Source organism: Salvia splendens, unplaced genomic scaffold, assembly GCF_004379255.2.
Source record: "Salvia splendens isolate huo1 unplaced genomic scaffold, SspV2 ctg841, whole genome shotgun sequence".
Lineage (NCBI taxonomy): Eukaryota > Viridiplantae > Streptophyta > Magnoliopsida > Lamiales > Lamiaceae > Salvia > Salvia splendens.
This window is the reverse complement of record NW_024599522.1, coordinates 42501-63985: the sequence shown is the minus strand read 5'-3', so window position 1 is coordinate 63985 and position 21485 is coordinate 42501. Positions and strand designations below refer to the sequence as shown.

Genomic DNA, 21485 nt, shown 5'->3' with positions numbered 1-21485 from the left:
CAAAATTTGGGCAAAGTTCATGATATTAGTGACCAATTTCCCTACTTATTTTCATAACAAAGTACCTCCTTTAAAATTTTATCATAAACAAAGTTATTTTTGTGTAAAATGTATTATGTGGTTAGTTGTGTGTAATATATGATGATGTGTCATTGTATCATTCAGTCTTCTGCATGGTCAACAAAATATAAAATTATTTAGTATTGTGTTGATAATGAAATAGCGGAAGGGATCAGCTGAGGCATAAGCTAATCCACCATATAATACACTAATAAAAAATAAACATGTGGAATTTATTTAGTCATTACTCCTACACTGCAACTCCTTTTTCTTTAAGAGGAAGAAACACGCGGATGAGAGACTGGACGCGGTTGTGGAGGTTGAGGCGGGGGCCGACGAGAGCTGAGGTCGAATCGGGGAGGCGGGCTCTGTCGGCGGCGTCGGCGGCGGAGGGAGGAGGGGATTGAGGATTGAGGCGGAGGGCGTAGAGAGGCGGCTCGATCCGGAGCCTGCGCTTGCGGCGGCGGCGTTCGGCTGCGGCTTCCTCTGCGGAGGAGAATCCGTAGGAGCGCTGCGAGATGAAGGAGGAATTGTCCAGGCATTGGGGCTGGGAGTGTTGAGCGGCGGCGGAGAACTGATTGGGGGTGAAATTGGTGGTAGGATACGGCGGATGAGGGGGATTGGTGAGAGGGGTATCTGTAAAGTGAATGAGATTGCTATAATTTTGAATTTCCTAACTTAGAATGCCAAGCTTCAGCAGTAATCACTCACAAACACATGCGCGTCTGTGTGCGAACAGAGAGATAAGAGAGGGAAATCGGTGTTTCTTTCTCTTAAAGACAAAGGAGTTGCAGTGTAGGGAGGGAGAGAGTAATGACTAATGAGTGAAGATATGCAGGTAGTCTTTTATTTAATTTTATAAATAAATTCCACATGTTTATTTTTGATTAGTGTATTATATGGTGGATTAGCTTATGCCTTAGCTGATCCCTTCCGATGAAATAGTATATGTGAAGAAGTGTGCGATGTCTACACACTAAACTTTGGAGCAAAAAAATTGGTTCGTCGTTCTTCTTTTTATTATGTATCAAAATATATAGCGAAATTTATAGTTATTCATCCCCGGGCCTAGTTGTACATAACCAAAAAATCAATATACACATATTTTTCTATAAATAAATAAATACTTAAAGCTAGGAAATGACAATCAGAGTCCATTTAAGAATGGTAAATAACTTAAATAACAATAAAATGGACATAATGTCAATAATGCACAACAAGGAAACTAGAAAACAAAATCAGCTAACAATATGTGACACATATTAATGTTCATAACCTTTACATGACCCATAAATATTGGGATTTGTGACTAATTCTCCACAATCTTAGGAGTCCAAATCTCTCATTTTTCCCATTAATGGAAATATATATCTAATATATAGGCATGCATGCAAGGGTTTAGACTAATTAAAACATTTGATTTGATTCTATTATTTTGGATCAGTTATTCAGCAAAAGGCGGAGGAAGTGAAGAACTACCAGCAGCCGCCGCGCCACCACTGATTCACGGCAGGAATGGGCAGCATCAGGAGCAGCTCCGTTCATCGTTTCACTACATGTCTCATTGGCTTTTCCCTTCTCATGGCCATCCATTCTGAAAATCGAGATGGTGAAGTTGGTAAGTTATTATAAATTGTTAAGTAGTATTATGTATTGATTTAAGTTTCTAATATAACCAGTGGTGAAGCCAGAAGTTTTACGGTGTGGGTCCCAAATTACTATTAATATTTATAGGATTTTTTCGATGTTCTTGATTTCGGAAGTTCGAAATAATCGATATTTTCAATTTTTACGTAAATACTGTATAATGGATGGAAACGAATTTTTTATGATGTTTATATGTCACCATAGAAAACATCAACAAAAATATAAATCATAATAAACAGAATACAATAATTATTTTAATTTTTTTTATTATGAGTGTAATGATGGAAGAAAACAATTACGAAGTGACAAAGAATTAAAATTAACATAATTAGTGGTGTAAAATAAAACAAATGGAATTTATGTTCCAAAAAATAGATAGTAAAGAGAAACAAAAATATACACATTATGATGCATAAATAGAAAAAAAGAATAAAAAAAGTTGCGTAAAAGAAAACAAATGGAATTTATGTTCCAAAAAATAGATAGTAAAGAGAAACAAAAATATACACATTATGAAGCATAAATAGAAAAAAGAATAAAAAAAGTTGCATAAATAGGTAAAAACGTCATCACTGGGAGTCAAACTCGTGATCTATTGGACAATAGATATAGTCTCCAATCAACTGCACTACAAAATTCACATGTTGATATTTGTTTACATATACTATAATTAGAGGTTAAAAGAAAAACTGATGGGGACAAGAGCCCCCCTCACTCCAACGTGGCTGATTATAACTTAATTTCCATAAATATATATACATGCATTTATAGACTAATCCCTTCTCAAACTACTTGCACCTTGTTTCATATTGGATTATCTTAAGCTACTTGCACCTTGTTTCATATTGGATTGTCTTAAGCTACTTACATTATTTACACTTTTTTTTTTATCTATATTTAGTCTTTAAACATCTATTTCTTATATTTTGTACTTAAAAGATACGCATCAAGTAGCATGGAAGGTAGGAAATATATGTCTATATATTTATATTAACTTTTATAATTATGTTAATTTTATTTTTCATTATTTAATTCATTATAAAAAATTATCACCATTTTAACTATGTTTTTTTGTTTTTACTTTAGAGATAAACCGGTATGATAAACCTTACCAAAGCTTTCATATTCATATTGTATATCTTATAGAATACTCGGTATGAGTGAATAACATGTCCATACATTATCGAAATTTTACCAATTTTCAAGACTGATATTGTACCAATTTTTAGTATGCCATACTGAAATCTGGATAGTAGTATATTTTTGAGATATACTGGATTTTAGTACAGCATAATCAAATACCGATATACCAAAATCTTTTTTTATACCATTATATATATTTGGTGTGGAATGAAAATTCAGTATATATCGTAGCGGTATACTATGGCTACCATGATATACCAAAAATTTGGTATATATTGCTATCGTGGTATAAAAATAGGTATATATCGTAGTATTATGGTACTCTCCACGTCCCATAACAGATAGCACACTTAGGTAAAGACACGAATTTTAGGAGATGTTGTTTTATGTGTTAAGTGGAGAGAGAAAATAGTAGTATATTTATATTAATGTGAGAGAGAACTTCTTCAAAAAAAAGAAATGTGATATCTTTTGTGGAACAAACTAAAAAGGAAAATGTGACATCTATTATAGGACGGAAGGAATAGTATATATATACTAAACGTTTAGGGTTCCATGGCGTATAAAATGCACATTGTTACCATACGAAGAGCTTTCGGTATGATAACATATTGTACCAAAAATCAAAGTATACTGATATTTCAATATATTTAATGTTTACAATAAATGTGGGATAATGATACAATGCAGAATAATGATATTTTAGTATGTTTTCCGTATTTATACTATACACTTTGATCACTCCTAGCAAACGAGCCATAAAAATGTGTAGTTGCAATGTTTTAAAATCATTGTTAACTATTGTTTTCACAACATTATACCTTAATTTTCATATTTAAACTATAAGAAACAATTAGGAGAGAATTGTTATTTGTCATTTCAATTATAATAGTATCTTATTACAATAAAACTCACTTAGTATATAAATTAATAGTATGTGTCCTAATTACAGATAATGAACATGAATTTTCATATTTGAAGAATTCTTCAAAAGGAACAGAACACTGGGGAAGTCTCAAAGAAGAATGGAAATTATGTTCAATTGGAAATTTCCAATCCCCAATCAATATTATCAAGAAAAGAGTTATGGTTTCATCTCAAATAGGGAAATTGAGAAGAAACTATAGACCAGCTCTTGCTGTATTAAGGAATACAGGACATGACATCATGGTATGACTACGTTGGTGATTACATTGTTTGTTTAAGAATATAAATTGTTTTAATCAAAAAAATTATTGAACATGAGACGTCATGTATGATTTTAACTGTTATTGTTAGGTTGAATGGAATAGATATGCCGGGAGCGTACATCTCAGTGACAACAAGTATGATTTAGTACAGTGTCATTGGCACACGCCTTCTGAACATACGCTCGGAGGACGAAGGTTCATATTTCTACCATAGCAATTTTGCATTTTGTTGACTTTGTTGGTGTATATTGGTGAATTGAATAAGTATGTGGTTTTAAAGGATATGGTAATAGATGATCTCGTGTGATATGACCTAAACAACTTTTGATGAAAATGAATATAGTATTATTGCATTGTAAGATTGTACGTACCTTCATTATAGGTACGACATGGAACTGCTATATGGTCCATAGAAGCTCCGAAGGACAGTTTGTTGTAATTGCTATTCTATATCATTTAGGACGTTCTGATCATTTTCTCGACAAGGTCAGTGGTAAGGGGTATAATCGTCATCTTGCAATAATGTAACTTACTCCTTCCGTCTCATGTTAGTTGCACTTTTCATTTTCGGACTTTTACAAACTATTTGCACTATTTTTATTTTAAACAAAAATTAGCGTATTTGATTAAGATATTAGAGTTAGTTAAGTGTTCCTTTGTTTAGCACTTCTCTTATTATACTTGAAATGCTAATTTTATTACACTAATTATGCTTAAATTTACGCTGTAAAGATGAAAAATGTGAGTAGAATGGGACGGGGAGAGTATCTTCTAGTTACAACTCAAACACTTTGGTGCACATGTACCTATTCATGAATGAGAAAAAATGTCGTGCTGATTACAATACGCTTCATTAATTGTTACAATAACTTCCTCTTTAGATGCTCGTAAATCAAAAGGCCTCAACATGGGATTGTGATTCGAATTCGAACTTTCAAATGTTGAAATTGATTGTCCACCAATTAGCTCTTAATCTTATGCGGCAGAATGTATAAGAACTTGTACTAACAAATGAAAATTTTATCGAATGCAGGTTTTAGAAAGTATTAATAATTTAACAAAAGGTGAAGAAGAAATTGACTTGGGTGATGTTGATCCATGGGATATCAAGTTTGGAAGCAGAAAGTATTATAGATATATGGGTTCTCTCACATCTCCTCCGTGCACAGAAGATGTTCTCTGCACACTCCTTAATAAGGTCAATCTGATATCCTAAGCAATAATATAAATTAAAGAAATAAGAAATAAAATGACATGCAATGAACATGAAATTGTTTTTTTATTTTTATTTTTTTGTAATTTAGGTGAGAACGGCATGGCATCAAAGGAGCAAATTACAACATTGAGGAAAGCTGTCCATGACGTGAGTATAACCATCATAAATTTAAGCCTTATTGTATATGTATATATATATATATAACAAGGTTAAAATTTACATCAAATTATCATAAATAATTAAGTTAATAAAATTTGAGGTCGTGTAGACTCGATGATGTGATATCGCATTTGAGATCCTTTTTCCGACTTGTTAGCATTACCTTATCATTTTTTTTCTTCAATTCACGACTATGTTCGTAACTTATATGAATATATACATAGAAATTTATTTTTATTTTTTATTAATTAATATTAATATGATTATTTCTAATACAGGGTTTCAAAGATAACGCAAGACCACTTCAACCTCTCAATGGGAGAATGGTATTAAAGTATCATCCCCATTCTTTATAAGGAATCTAGCATGCAATGCGTCAGTAACACTCTATTTTATCAAACCAAATTTCCTTATTTGAATATTGTGGATTTTAAAGTTTGTAAAAATTATTTTTTCTTTATTTCTAATAATTGAATATTATTGATATATGAATCAAGCATGTAAAAATTATTGTACTCCATCCGTTCCATTAGTTGAGACACTTCTTTTAGGCACAAATTTTAATAAATGAATGTTTAGTGTGTTAGTGAGTAGATAATAAAATAGATAAAATAAGAGAAAGAATAAAGTAGAAAATTGAATAATTTAGGAAAAATAAACTAAGACGGAGAATGAAGTAAGAAAGAAAAAGTGAGTTAATTATTACCATATATGGAAATGACTTAACTATAAAGGAACTTCCCAATATAGAAAAATGACCCAACCATGAAGAAATGGAGGAATAGTAAACAACGGCTAATACATTTACTTAGCCTAGTTATTGAGTTAAAGTACAAAGCTCATTTTATGACGTGTTAATACAAAATTTTGATGTATAAATATATTATCAAAGAGAATCAAAATTTCTTAGCTAAATATTATCAATACAATAGTAGGTTTGTGTTATAATGACAACCCATCTTAAAGTGACACCGTGACACCACTTATACAACAATATTATAAACGTTACACAACAATATTCAATACGCTAGACAACAATCTATAGATTGTTGTATAGCGTGTTGGATATTGCTGGCTAAGAAAAATTGTTGTATAAAGACCAGCATATTGTTGGCCGTGTTTTTCAGATTTTTTTTTTGCCACGTGACAGCTTATTATTCGTCCACGTGTACAAGTGATTGGCTAGAAATGGTGGTATGATGTTATTTTAAGCGGTGGTGGCACCCTAACATGCCCCTACAATAGTATATACCTTATATAAACTTTTACTATATTGCAATCCATGTTTAAGCGTACCTTTTTTTATGGTTCATGTGCCCCCTTATCACACTCACGATCCAGCTGAAAATGAATATTTTTTAAAAATAAAGGGTGTATAAAAAAGATGAACACATGAATTATTTACTCAGTGTGATACGATATTATAGGGATTAGACCATTCGGAATTCACTAATTACCGAGACCTCTTTGATTACACTGCAAGACGGAGATGGTCAGTCTCCTAAGAACACAGACCAAAATACAATGAAAGATTAGAAGCTAGATAAAGTCATAACCCTTGACCGGTTCTGACTCCAAGCCAAGATCTCCTTGCGCTTAACCTGCACACTAAGTAGAAGGATTAGTAACACAATGAATCAGATCCTAACGGGTCTGAACAAATGAAGAATTAAGAACAAGTCAGAAGAAGTGAAATATGGCTCAGGTTGCACACGTAATTTCACAGGGCCAAAGATCTCCACTATCTTCACCAACAAGTCACATGGGAACACCGTGAGACCAATCGAATCCCAAACCCTAGGGATCCACCGATTCCTACTTCGCACGGACCAACAGCAGCACAAAGCCGACAAATCACCTCACAAACACAGCTGTGTCACGGATCTCGCATATCTCAACGAATCGTCCGAAGATCTTTCTCCTTAGAACAGATCTGAACTCACCCGTTCAATCTTGAACAAAACAACCGATCAACACAGGAGTTGACGGATCCTTACTCAGAATTCACAAGAAGAGGAGAAGGAGAGACCGGAGAATATTATCGGCGAAGATCAGAAAAGAGAGAGAGAGAGAGAAAGAAAGAGAAATAGAATTCTAGAGAGAAGACATAGAGAATTATCAAAGAGAGTGTGTACAGTGTTGAATTAGGGATGAGTGAATGAGTCATATGACTTATCACTCGGCGAATAATCACACCCACACATCCAACTCACGGCTCACGATCCTCGTGGAGTTGCCACGCGGCAGCAATCCGGCGCCCCTAGGTAAGTAACAGACCGCAATCGAGTTGGGCCATCACAAAGAATGCATGCCACTTAATTAATTCAGTCCAATGAATTAATTCTCAAGTTCAATCCCAGCTTAAGTCCATTAGTCTCACAGATATGTCTCTACATTATGGGTGATAATAAGCCATAAAGTTTCATTATAAATTTCGGATGCAATTTATATTGAGAGAACAACTCTATGTATACAATAAAGAACACAAATTCTAATCACACCACGAAACATACTCCCTCCGTCCCATTAAATATGGACAACTGATATGGCACGGGAATAAAGACAAATTGGTAAAGTAAGAGAGATGAGAAGAAGGATAGTTAAAGTAGTGTTAGTGGGTAGTGTGACTCACATTATTAGTAGTATTTAATGGTGGTATAAGTTGTAAATAAGTTGATGTATAGAGGTAATAAATTGAGATAATGGAATGCACGCATTTTTGTGGGGCGGAGGAAAATGGAAAGTGCATATATTTTTATAGGGCGGATGGAGTATTTCTAAGGAGATATGATAGGAAATATATTGGGTTTGATCTCCTTACTCAACAATCTTCCACTTGGAAACTAACAATTGCTAAACAACCATATCTTCTTAATTTGTGACACTCCGCCTTTTCCTATTCTTTTTTAGTTTGTTCGTGAATGAACGTCGAATGTTTAGCTTAATGTCACCTTTATTACTTTTAAAAAATTAATGGAATAGCTTTACTCACGCAGCCCAAGTTCTTTCCATGTTTTTACTTGATCGAATATAAGAGTTCTTTCTTTGGTTAAATAAACATAAGTGTTACTTTCAAATCTCTATAATTATTACAGTTTAGCTACTAGTAGACAAGTAAAATAGTAAATTAAAGTTCTAGACAAAAGAATTGATTAAAATAAAAAACCAAAGGTTTAATCTTGGAGTTTTTAGTCTTCCCTTACCCAAAAATTAGAGGAATTTATGTGTGAAGTAGGAGATGCCTTGGAAGCTCTGAGATGAATGATTTGACGCAGGTCATAGGGTATTAATAGGCTTGAAAAAGTTTGCTATAATAGAAAAGATATGGAATGTGGGCCTATTTACCATTTATGGTAAAAATGAAATGTGACTGTGACTCTTAATGTGAGATGGACTGAAATAGCAAAATGTGACTTTTATTGTGGGACGGAAGGTGGTATAATAAATAGTTAAAGTCTTATCTATATTATTCTCTTTGTTACATTTCTCTCGTCCTTAACTAGTTATTACTATCATTTTTCTAAAATGAACAGGAAAAAAGAAACGACTCAATTATCTTGGTACAGAGAAAGTATTAGTCCTTTACCTATTCTATTGATCTATTCAATACGCATACTCAAAACTTATGAGGGTTTGGTGCTTTTTAAAAATACTTATTAGAAAAGGACAATTACCATTACGAACAAACTTTTCATTTGCAATTAAACAACTTATTATCAATAAATACTAAGCATAATCTTATTTAAATTGATATCCATAATCCTAAATCAGAAACTTCACAGTTTCTTCTTAAGCCATCAGGAGGAGCACGAGAAATTTTTTTGTGATTAGTTATCATCGGTAATATTCATTCTTCAATCTTTTATTGTTTTCTTTTTTATTTATTATGCCAAAAACTTGTTTTGTACAGTAATTCATATTTATTTTATTATGAGAAATTGATATTTAAATATACATAGGATTTATAATTTATAAAGGATTTTCTATATAGAAGATGGAATATTTAATGCAGAAACAGTAGAAACTATGAGAATGATTAACTGATAGATAAAAAGAACTCAACTAAATTGAGAACTTTGGAGTATAAAAACTCAATTCAAAATTATATATTCAAAGTCTGTCTTTTAAGATCAACAATGATGCCTTTATATAGACAAAGGAAATCCTAAACTTATGGAAAGAAAATAACTAAAAAATCCTAAACTTATGGAAAGAAAATAACTACAAAGATAATAAGCAAAAATAACTAATATTTTTTCTATCTCCTAATTCTATTAACTAGGAAGTAAATAAAACCAAATATATACTTTTCTTAGCCTCCAAGACTTATCTTCTGTAACTGCATCATACTCCCCTTCTTGAAAAAGACTCGTCCTCGAGTCTATCCTCGAGTCTGCTTTGTCACGATCATCATCATCTTCTCCATCTCGCACTTCCTCCTTAACAAACCAATTCCAATTCTGGATATCGTGCATCATCCTTTTCGAATATCCATCAAACTCGTGCCCCACAAAACCAAATTCTTTAACAGGATCCTGATCCAAAATACCAAAACCCACTTGCAAATCGACTTCTTCTTTTACAGCATCAAACTCATAGTCAAAATTCTTTTTTGTATTAATGACATAACTATCTCCTGCAGCTTTAGATACAAAAGTTTCCTTCACAAGTTTTTCCATAATGTCTTCAATCAAGACCACTGATGCTGTATTATCTTCATCAGCTGCTCCATTATTGAAGATGTCCTCGTCGTACTCCTCATCGTCATCGACGACAACTCCCTCATCTTCGATAGCGTTGCCAAATATTACGGAAAGAGGTGGCGATCCGCTGATCAATCCGGAGAGCTCATAGAATATATCCTCATCGTATACAGGTGTATCATACACCACCGGCATCGACAATATATCCTCGTCGTATATGGACTTGTCATACACCGGCATCGACAATATATCCTTGTCGTATACAGGCTTAGACTGGCCACATTGGACGTCGTTGAATAACGGATCGTCCACAGAACGACGCTCTGACGCATTAGATCTCATCTTGTTGGATTTTCCCCGACGCTTCTCCAATCGCGCCAATCGTCGCTGTAGGTCTCGAATCTGTTGTCGCAGATCACCGTTCTCGATGTCGCGTTGGAGGTCTCGAACCTGTTGTCTCAGATCATCGTTCTCGATGTCGCGCAGATCACGCTGTCACGCAGCCTCTTCGTTTGGGAGATCACCAAGTCCCCCACCACGACCGCTACCACGAGCATCGCCACGTCTGCTGCCATATCTACGTTCAGCCATTGATAATCAACCTGGATCGTGATACCAATTGATGCAAAATGAACGGAGAAATATGAGAATGTCTGAACTGGTAATAAAGAACTCAAACTAATTGAGAACTTTGGAGTATAAAAACTCAATGCAAAATTATATATTCAAAGTCTGTCTTTTAAGATCAACAATGATGCCTTTATATAGACAAAGGAAATCCTAAACTTATGGAAAGAAAATAACTAAAAAAATCCTAAACTTATTGAAAGAAATAACTACAAAGATAATAAGCAAAAATAACTAATATTTTTTCTATCTCCTAATTCTATTAACTAGGAAATAAATAAAACCAAATATATACTTTTCTTAGCCTCCAAGACTTATCTTCTATAACTGCATCAATATTTCTTTAAAAAAAATATGTAGAGGTAACTCTTCTTCTCCAGTTGAATCCGTTGTTGAATTAGTAATATGGTCAAGAAAGAAGATTTCAAGATATTTTGTGTAATACAATCAAAGAAATTCTGCAATGTTTTCACAGTCAATGAGAATATGCAGACTTTAGTTATCAGCACTTTATCAACACGAACCCAATTATAACATAGAAACTATTTCATCTTTTAGTTAGATAGTAGTATGTGTTAGACTAGTTCCTACTAATATTTTTTTTCTGTGTCCACCTTTGAACGTAGATATTGGGCAATCCAGAAAGCATTTAGAGGGGGTTCAATAATTGCCTTGATAATGATTTTATTATGTTTTATTTGCATAACAAACTACCTCCTTTAAATATTTTATTATAACTAATGTTATTTTTTGTGTAAATGTGTATTATGTGGTTAGTTGTGAGTATATTATATGATGATGTATCACTGAATAAAAGTTTCATTCAGTCTTCTGCATGATCAACAAAATATAAAATTATGTGTGAAGAAGTGTGTGATGTCTACAAACTAAACTTTAGAGCGAAAAAAAATGGTTCGTGTTTTCTTCTTTATTATGTATCAAAAAATTAAATATAGCGAAAATTTATAGTTATTCATCGGCCCAGACCTAGATGTACATGAGCAAAAAATCCATCAATATACTCATTTTTTCTATAAAAAAAATACTTAAAGCTAAGAAATGATAATCAGAGTCCATTTAAGAATGGTGACTAACTTAAATAACAATAAAACGGACATGATGTCAATAATGCACAAGGAAGCTAGAAAACAAAATCAACTAACAATATGTGACACATTAATATTAGTAATATTCATAACCTTCATGACCCATGAATATTGGGATTTTGGACTCATTCTCCACAATCTTAGGAGTCCAAATCTCTCATTTTTCCCATTAATGGACATATATATCTAATATATAGGCATGCATGCATGCAAAGGGTTTAGACTAATTAAAACATTTGATTAGATTCTATAACTTTGGATCACTTATTCAGCCAAAGGCGGAGGAAGTGAAGAACTACCAGCAGCCGCGCCACCACTGATTCACGGCGGGAATGGGCGGCCTCAGGAGCAGCTCCGTTCATCGTTTCACTGTCTGTCTCATTGGTTTTTCCCTTCTCATGGTCATCCATTCTGAAAATCGAGATGATAAAGTTGGTAAGTTATTATAAATTGTTAGTAGTAGTATATTATTTATTGATTGAAGTGTCCATTATAACCTAATTACTATACATATATATACATGCAATTATGTACTATCCCTTCGTCTCAATCTACTTGCACCTTATTTCATATTGGATTGTCTTCTACTTACATTATTTTCTCTTTTTAATCTATATCTTGTCTTTAAACATCTATTTCTCTTATTTTGTACCCAAAAGATACACATCAAGTAGCTTGGAAGGGAGGAAATATATGTGTATATATTTATAATAATTTTTAGAATTATGTCAATTTTATCTTTCATAATTTAATTCCAAAAAAAAATACCATCAATTTTATTATATTTTTCTTAATTTAGGGGTAAGTCGGTACGATTGAATAACATGTTCATACTGACACTATACCAATTTTCAAGACTGATAATATACCAATTTTTCAGTATGCCATGCTGAAATTTGTATACTAGTAGTATATTTTTGAGATAAACTAGATTTCGGTACAGCAACTGAAATACCGTTATACCAAAATCTTTTTTATAATATTTGGCGCGGTATTAAAATTCAGTATATACCGTAGTGATATATATCGCTACCATGATATACCAAAAAATTGGTTTATATTGTTATTGTGGTATAAAAAAAAGGTATATATTGTAGTATTATGGTAAATACTGAAGGTTTATGGTTTATACCTACCACGACATATAAAAATGCCTATTTTTTCATACAAAAAGCTTCCGATATGATAAGCTATTGTACCAAAAATCACAGTATACCGATATTTCAATATATTTTATGTTTGTAGTACAATAAATGCATGATAATGATACAATAAAGGCAGGATATTGATATTTTAGTCTGTTTTCCTACCCATATTTATACTATACACTTTGATCACACCAAGCAAACGAGCCATAAAGATGTGTTAGTTAAAATGTTTTAAAAGTACCGTTAACTATTGTTTTCACAACTATTATATCTTAATTTTCGTATTGAATCTATAAGAAACAATTAGGAATAGAGAATTGTGATTTGTCATTTCAATTATATATCTCTCTGCTTTAGAACTCACTTTAGTAAATTAATATGTGTCCTAATTACAGATAATGAACCTGAATATTCATATTTGAAGAATTCTTCAAAGGGACCGGAATGCTGGGGAAGTCTCAAAGAAGAATGGAAATTATGTTCAATTGGAAATTTCCAATCCCCAATCAATATTATCAAGGAAAGAGTTATGGTTTCGTCTCAAATAGGGAAATTCAGAAGAAACTATAGACCAGCTCTTGCTGTATTAAGGAATTTAGGATCCGAAATCATGGTATGACTACGTTGGTGATTACATTGTTCGTTTAAGGATACAAACGAGTTTAATCGAGAAAATTATTGAATATGAGACGCCATGTATGATTTTTTACTGGTATTGTTAGGTTCAATGGAATAGATATGCCGGGAGCGTACATCTCACTGGCAACAAGTACGATTTAGTTCAGTGTCACTGGCACACGCCTTCTGAACATACGCTCGGAGGACAAAGGTTCATATTTCTACCGTATTAATTTTGCATTTTGTTGACTTTGTTGGTGTATGTTGGTGAATTGAATAAGTATGAGGTTGAAAAGAATATGGTAATAGATGATCTCGTGTGATATGACCTAAACAACTTTTGATGAAAATGAATATAGTATTATTGCATTGTAAGACTGTACCTTCATTATAGGTACGACATGGAACTGCATATGGTCCATAGAAGCTCCGAAGGACAGTTTGTTGTACTTGCTATTCTATATCATTTAGGACGTTCTGATCATTTTCTCGACAAGGTCAGTGGTAAGGGGTACAATCGTCATTTTGCAATAATGTAACTTATTTCACACACTTTGGTGCACATATACCTACATGGGGTTAATAGAATATTCATGGTATTGGTTGGAGAAAAAATGTCTTACCGATTACAATACGTTTCATTAATTGTTACAATAACTTCCTCTTAGGATAATTGTAAATCAAAAGGCCTCAACATGGGAGTGTGATGCGAATTCGAACTTTCAATTTTTGAAATTGATTGTCAACCAATTAACTCTTATGCGGAAGAATGTGTAAGAACTTGTACTAACAAATGAAAGATTTATCAAATGCAGGTTTTAGAAAGTATTAATAATTTAACAAAAGGTGAAGAAGAAATTGATTTGGGTGATGTTGATCCATGGGATATCAAGTTTGGAAGCAGAAAGTATTATAGATACATGGGTTCTCTCACATCTCCTCCATGCACCAAAGATGTTCTTTGGATACTCCTTAATAAGGTCAATCTGATATCCAAAACAATAATACCATTTATATAAATTAAAGAAATAAGAATTAAAATGACATGCAATGGTCTTGGACATGTCACACTATTATAAGTTTTGTGTTCCTGAAATTGAATTTTTTTTTGTAATTTAGGTGAGAACGGCATCAAAGGAGCAAATTACAATATTAAGGAAAGCTGTCCATGATGTGAGTACAACAATCATAAATTTTAACTTTATTGTATATGCATACATAGGAGCGCGCTATGGTCCATAAGACAAATTCTGTCAGAAATCAAAGTAAATCTCAGCCCTTGGATCCTTAGATTGGATGGTTGTGATCATAATATCCGAGCAACATTATTACACTAAAAGTGTTACATTATTAGACTGCACAATCTACATTATTAGACTAAAGCGCGTTACATTATTAGCCGAGATACATTATTATACTACACAATCTACATTATTAGATGACACGTCACATTAATCTAACGGTTACATCACAGGATCCAGTAGCTGAGATTTGCTTTGATTTTTGACAGAAATTCACTTATGGACCTGATCACATCCCTGCATATATATATATACATATAACAAGGTTAAAATTTACATCAAATTATCAAAAATAAATTATGATAATAAAATTTGAGGTCGTGTAGACTTGATGATGTGATATGGCATTTGTGATCCTTTTTCCGACTTGTTAGCATCACCTTATCATTTTTTTTCTTCAATTCACGACTATGCTAGTAACTTTTATGAATATATATATAGAAAAATAGTTTTTTCTTTTTTATTAATTATCATTAATACGATTATTTCTAATACAGGGTTTCAAAGATAACGCAAGACCACTTCAACCTCTCAATGGGAGAATGATATTAAAGTATCATCCCCACTATTTATGAGAAATCTAGCATGCAATGTGTCAGTAGCACTCTATTTTATCAAACCAAATTTCCTTATTTGAATATTGTGGATTTTAAAGTATATAAGAATTATTTTTTCTTTATTTCTAATAATTGAATATTATAGACATATGAATCGTGTATTTAAAAGTCATTGTACTCTCTATGTTTCTTCATAGTTGAGACACTTTTTAGGCACAGAGTCTAAGAAATGAATGTTCATTGTATCAAGTGAGCAGATAATAAAATAGATAAAATAAGAGAAAACAAGAAAGAATAAAGTATGAATAGGGAATAATTTAGGAAAAAGTATGAATAGGGAATAATTTAGGAAAAATAAAGTAAGAGAGAGAATCAAGAAAGAAAGGAAAAGTGATGTAATTATTGGAGTACCATATATGGAAATGACTCAACTATAAATGAACTTCACAGGATGGAAAAACGACTCAACTATGAAGGAACGGATGAAAGAGTAAACAACTGCTAAGAGCATCCACAATAGGATTACCCCAGCCACAGCCTAGCAATAGCCCAGCCTAAAACTTCTACTGCCACATCATTATGCCCTTCTCATAGCCTAGTCAATGCCTTATCCCAGCAATAGCCTAGCAACTGTTAGGATTGTCAACTGCAACAACCTAGCAACAGCCCAGCCTAGCCCTCCAATTTAAATGAATTTGAGAAAAAAAAAACACCCAAAACAATGAAATGAATTGGAGAAAAAAAAATAGTTTAACTAATTCAAAAACCTTCGTTATATTACAATTTTGGAAAAAAATATACAACGATTAAACAACCATTCAAAGAAAATACAAACGGTACCAATTTGCAACCCTACGTGAATATAACTCTTCAATTATATAATGCTGGAGTTGAATATGGGCTTCTTGCTGGCGTATAGTAGCAAATACTTGAACCCTTTTAGCGTCGTCTTGGGGTATACCCATTTGTACAGGGGCGGTGGCCACACTGTGATGAGGTTGGCAGCGGAAGCATAAATAAATCAGAGAATAAGATCTATTTAGCATATTATTCAGACAAATTCTATTCGCGCAATTATCACATGTATCATGCTCATAACTTGAATTAAAACATGCTTTTGATTAATTGAAACCTAATACATGCTTTTCTACGTAATAGAAGTTATACCTTCTTGATTCTCCAAAGAATCGCAAATGGCTTGCTACTTCTCCACGTGACGATATTCAATACTCGACCACGAATCTTCTAACTGGTTCCCGAACAGTATTCCGAAATCAGTGTGGGCCGATCTTATCAGAACACTAGGACTCGAATAAAGAAGACAGAACAATCTCACAGAGGAGAGCTGAAGAGAAAATTTCAGATAAAATAATGTATATTTATTGTCTCTCCTTTATTCTCCTATTTATATTAAGTTCATATTTGGGCCCAGACAGGGATCTATGGAAGGTTTTGGATATGACCTCCCCTAATTAGCTTTTACTAATTAAATTGAATTGACAATTTAATACAAGCTTATATTGGAATATTATTATCAGTCACTACAGTAATAATATTGCATTGGCCATTCAAATCCAAAATTACAAGAAATCCTAGTTTCCATCTAAATGTTTATTTCTCGCACTTAAGATAGAAATATCCATTAATTAATTATTGTCTGCTATAGACGAAATTAATTAACTTCTTATAATTCCAAGAGTGGAATTAGCACGAAACACTTATTTATTATTCAAAGAGCAATAAAACTCCAACTAGCTAGGTTCCGAATAATAAAACCTTGTTTCACGCTCTTCTTGAGGATATTATCAAACGAGACTCACCTCGTGTGCGTTTCAACATAATAGCAATCCTAGCACCGCTAAACATTAATCACCACTACCTAATATATCAGGATTATTAGGTTACGAAAAACCCGCACCATTTGATAAGTCAAAGTAGTGCATAATCAATATCGTATGCTCAATGCTAACATATGTAGATTAAGAAATAGTTATTTATCAAGACCTTGTCTTTCAGTAGATAGCATAAAGACATGTCTTGCTATTAGATCCGTTCAGTGCTATACCACATCAATGTCATATTATTTCAGTAAAGCTTAGAAATATACGGACTGACATTGCAACCTTTCTCGATAGATAGTATATAGGTTGTGAAATTCTTCTTTTTCTTTGTTTAGAACTGACCGTGTTACCTTAAAGTGGACGACGCCCACAACCAGTCCACTAAAACAAAGACTTATCCTTTGTTAATTTCTTATACATTTAAACATGTAGTAAAACAACCATTAAATGTAAAACATAACAATATTATGACAAAAATAATTTGTTTTATTCCTTGGAAAATAAAATAAGAGTTATTACAATATCCAATCACTCGAAAGGTGATTTCTAGTATACAAAACTAACACACTGTGGTTTGGTCTGGCACCATCTTCATTGGCCCAATCAGTAAGTTCTGGACCTTTATTGTCGACTATCATGTTATGCACGATGATGCATATATACATGATATCAGCAATGCAGTCGTCATACCACAGTTGTGATTCACCGTAGCCTATCACGACTGGAGCACACCAAATGTCCGCTCCACATCCTTCCATGCAGCCTCTTGCCGTTGCGTAAAGTAAATTTTCTTTGGATCTGTTGGGCATCTGATGGTCTTCACAAATACGGGTCACTTGGGGTATATCTCATCTGCCAAATAGTAGTCCAGATTATGCTGGTAGCCGTCATGTAGAACTACAAAGTAGGAAACTTTTTAATTGGATTAATATTGGTTGATTTTGCTATGAAACTGATGGTCGGACCCACGCTAAGGCACTGGTCGTTGAAGAGGGGGGCGAATGTAGGATATTGATGTCTTGTTCGACCTGGCAACCCCAAAATACGCATGCCAAATCCATAGCCGGTAGTTAGAAACGGCTTCGAAGATCATTGTGGGATTCTTGTCTTTGAACCCGATCTTGTACATCCCTATCTAAGAGGTCGGGCAGTTCTTCCACTCTCAATGCATGCAATCTATGCTGCCCATCATTCCAGTAAAGTCGTGCACCCTCCCGTGCAAATTCATCAGGCCTTGGTTGTCAAGATGGGTAGGCTTACGAAGATACGTTGCCCCGAATATATGGATGATGCCCGAAAAAAAATGCATCACACATTCGTGGGCAGTTATTGTCGAACATGTTGGTCGTGCCTCCATAAACCAACTGCCTAATTGCAGCGGTGCACTTCTGCCGCTCGCATAACATTTCATCTGGAAATACTAGTACCGGGCTTTTAACACCGACACCATATGCAGAAAGAGGGTCGGTGCATCCTAAAACGCCGACGGAAAAAAGACTCCCCACTGCGGCTCCTCAGTGAAGTAGTCAGCGGACAACCGCTGGTAGGCAGCGACGTGGTCCCGGGCAATTTTAGTCGATGCTGGATCGACCGAGGGACCTCTGGCTGCATCTGTTCCTGCAGGCGCCGTTCCACCAAGCGGTCTATCTCCGTAGACGTACGCTCCTCAACGGGTAGTCGATTCGCTACATTGGGTCCTCATCACCATCATGAGCCATTTTTTGTAGAATTTTCATGTGGAGTAGCGAAATGTGAAAGAAAAGGATGAAAATAATGAAAATGAAATTGGAATAGGGTATTTTACTCGGTTTGATACGATATGTATGCATTATGGGTGATAATAAGCCAGAAATTTTCACTATAAATTTCGGATGCAATTTACAATAAGAGAAACTCTATGTATAGGAAAAAAAATAAAGAGCACAATTCTAATCACACCATGAAACTTTTCGAAATATATTGGATCTGATCTCCTTACTAAACAATCTTCCACTTGGAATCTGACAATTCCTAAACAACCATATCTTCTTAATCTGTGACGCCTCTCATTTCCTATCCTTTTTTAGTTTGTTCACGAATGAACGTCAAAAGTTTAGCTTAATGTCGCCTTTATTAATTTTAAAAAATTAATGGAATAATTTTACTCACGCGACCCAAGTTCTTTCCATGTTTTTACTTGATCAAATATAGGAGCTCTTTCCTTGTTTAAATAAGCATAAGTGTTACTTTCAAATCTCTATAATTATTACAGTTTAGCTACTAGTAGACTAGTAAAAAATAATATATTAAAGATCTAGATAAAAAGAAATTGATAAAAAAAAAACCAAAGGTTTAATCTTGGAGTTTTTAGTCTTCTCTTGCCCGGAAAATGGAAGAATTTACATATGAAGTAGGAGATGCAGTGGAAGCTCTGAGATGAATGATTTGATGCAGGTCATAGGGTATTAATAGGCTTGAAAAAGGTTGATATAATAGAAAAGATTTGGATCTCATTAATATTTTGAATTTCTTCCAAAATCTCGTCAGCTTTTGACTGCACTGCACATCGATCGTTCATAAAATGACTATAACTTTCTTTACAAAACTTCGATTGAGGCGTGTGAGATGCCCACATGAAAATCTTTCGAAGATGAGGAGAATGGAATCTATTCATAATGGTCTGTCGTTTTACCATCAAAACACTACAAACACATCAAGATACCAAAATATAGAAATATAATCAATGTTAAAACATAAATCACATGGTATTTATTCAAAACCAGTCAAATATAGGCCTTAAAACATGTAAATTTCAATGGGTCTAATTTACTGCTTCCTGATGTTTCTTGTCCGAATCACCCATAATCTACTCACTACTCCCACTGTATGTGCAATAGCAGGCTTGTACACACTAAAACATAAATAATACCTGCAATTCTGAAGCATAAGGAACTTTTTTCATCTCGACATGTTCTTCCCTTCTACGTGGTAGCTCCTTCTTTGACAACTTGAAGTTAGTTCTTAAAGACATACTTACAGGCTTCATATCATCCATGTTAAATTTTTCTAGGTCCTTTCAAATATAACTAGCATGCGGAAGATACAATTTTCCTGCCTCCATATTATGCTCAAATTCTAATTGTTCTCTCCAACATCTGTCATAGAGAGTCGTTCAAATAATTATTTTTTTCACCTTATCCATTCATCATCTTTACATCAACTCCTACCATCAACATATTTTCAACATATAATAATATGATAAAATAATTCTTGTCAAATCTCTTATAGTACCAACAATGTATGTGTGGCATTTCTTACAGCGTATCTCCATCTTGAAACCATCAAACTTCTTGTACCGCTATCTGGAGCTTGTTTCACATCATACAAGCTCTTCTTAATTTGCATACAAGATTTTCATTTTCCTTCACTATGAATCTTTCAGGTTTGTGTGACACATCCTTCAAATCACCATTAAGAATAGCTTCTTTACATCTATTTGACAATAGATTTTTTGCAATTATCATAATCAACACCATATAACATTATTTTTTATTAAAAACATATAATAATATATAAATAAATTGAAAATTCAACTCCACTATAGATAATATTCTGACTTCTAAACCACGCCTCAAAATTTGTCGTTAATAATTTATATTTTTATTTTACAATGATTACAGTCATCATAATATGTCCTTATATCTTATAATTAAATCATTATTTTTATTTAATGTCTTAGACAACTCTATATTTATCAAAACATTATTCTTATTCAATGTCTTTTTTAAGTTTTTTCTATTAGTAGTATTTATTTGTGATAGTGTTTGTTATAGGAGTATGATTAATATCTTTAATATTCATAAATGTTTTTATTTATAAAAATAAAAGGCTTAGCCCAATTAGCTCGTTAGGCTAGCCAAGAGCCCAAACATGTACGATTGGAGTTGTGGATAATGTGTTTCATTTATTGTTCATACTCATGTGATCAACTCTCATTAGCCACAAATTTAAAATCTATTTTGCAAATTCTTAAAAAAAATCGATTCGATTGGTCAGCGATTCACTAACGATCCAACTGATTTCTTTAGTTTGAGATTACTCGTTAGTCCATCGATTTTATTGTGGGAATTGAATAAAATAAAGCACCATTTTGTGGCCGAATGGATTGAATTAGTCGATGCGGTGATGTT

General features: G+C 33.3%; 2 protein-coding genes across 3 annotated transcripts; both read left to right on the top strand.

Annotated features, from left to right (window-relative positions):
* Positions 1 to 229: 229 nt before the first annotated feature.
* Positions 230 to 5195, top strand: LOC121791536 (alpha carbonic anhydrase 7-like). 2 transcript variants are annotated; one of them, XM_042189463.1, is made up of 5 exons: positions 230 to 898; positions 1505 to 1678; positions 3803 to 4020; positions 4129 to 4235; positions 4423 to 4623. In XM_042189463.1, the coding sequence occupies exons 2-5, from the start codon at positions 1576 to 1578 to the stop codon at positions 4451 to 4453; spliced, it is 459 nt and encodes a 152-aa protein (XP_042045397.1). In that variant the 5' UTR covers positions 230 to 898; positions 1505 to 1575; the 3' UTR covers positions 4454 to 4623. The 2 variants fall into 2 exon arrangements, 1 of the variants encoding a protein (XP_042045397.1); XR_006048598.1 differs by lacking the exons at positions 230 to 898; positions 4423 to 4623 and adding an exon at positions 5074 to 5195 and having other exon boundaries at positions 1510 to 1678.
* Positions 5196 to 13528: 8333 nt separating this feature from the next.
* On the top strand, positions 13529 to 14790 carry LOC121791541 (alpha carbonic anhydrase 4-like; the record flags this gene model as incomplete). The annotated part of the gene is made up of 5 exons (XM_042189465.1): positions 13529 to 13612; positions 13722 to 13828; positions 14012 to 14114; positions 14433 to 14597; positions 14737 to 14790. Coding segments are annotated over exons 1-5 (513 nt in total), but the record flags the coding sequence as incomplete, so codon positions are not given.
* Positions 14791 to 21485: the final 6695 nt, after the last annotated feature.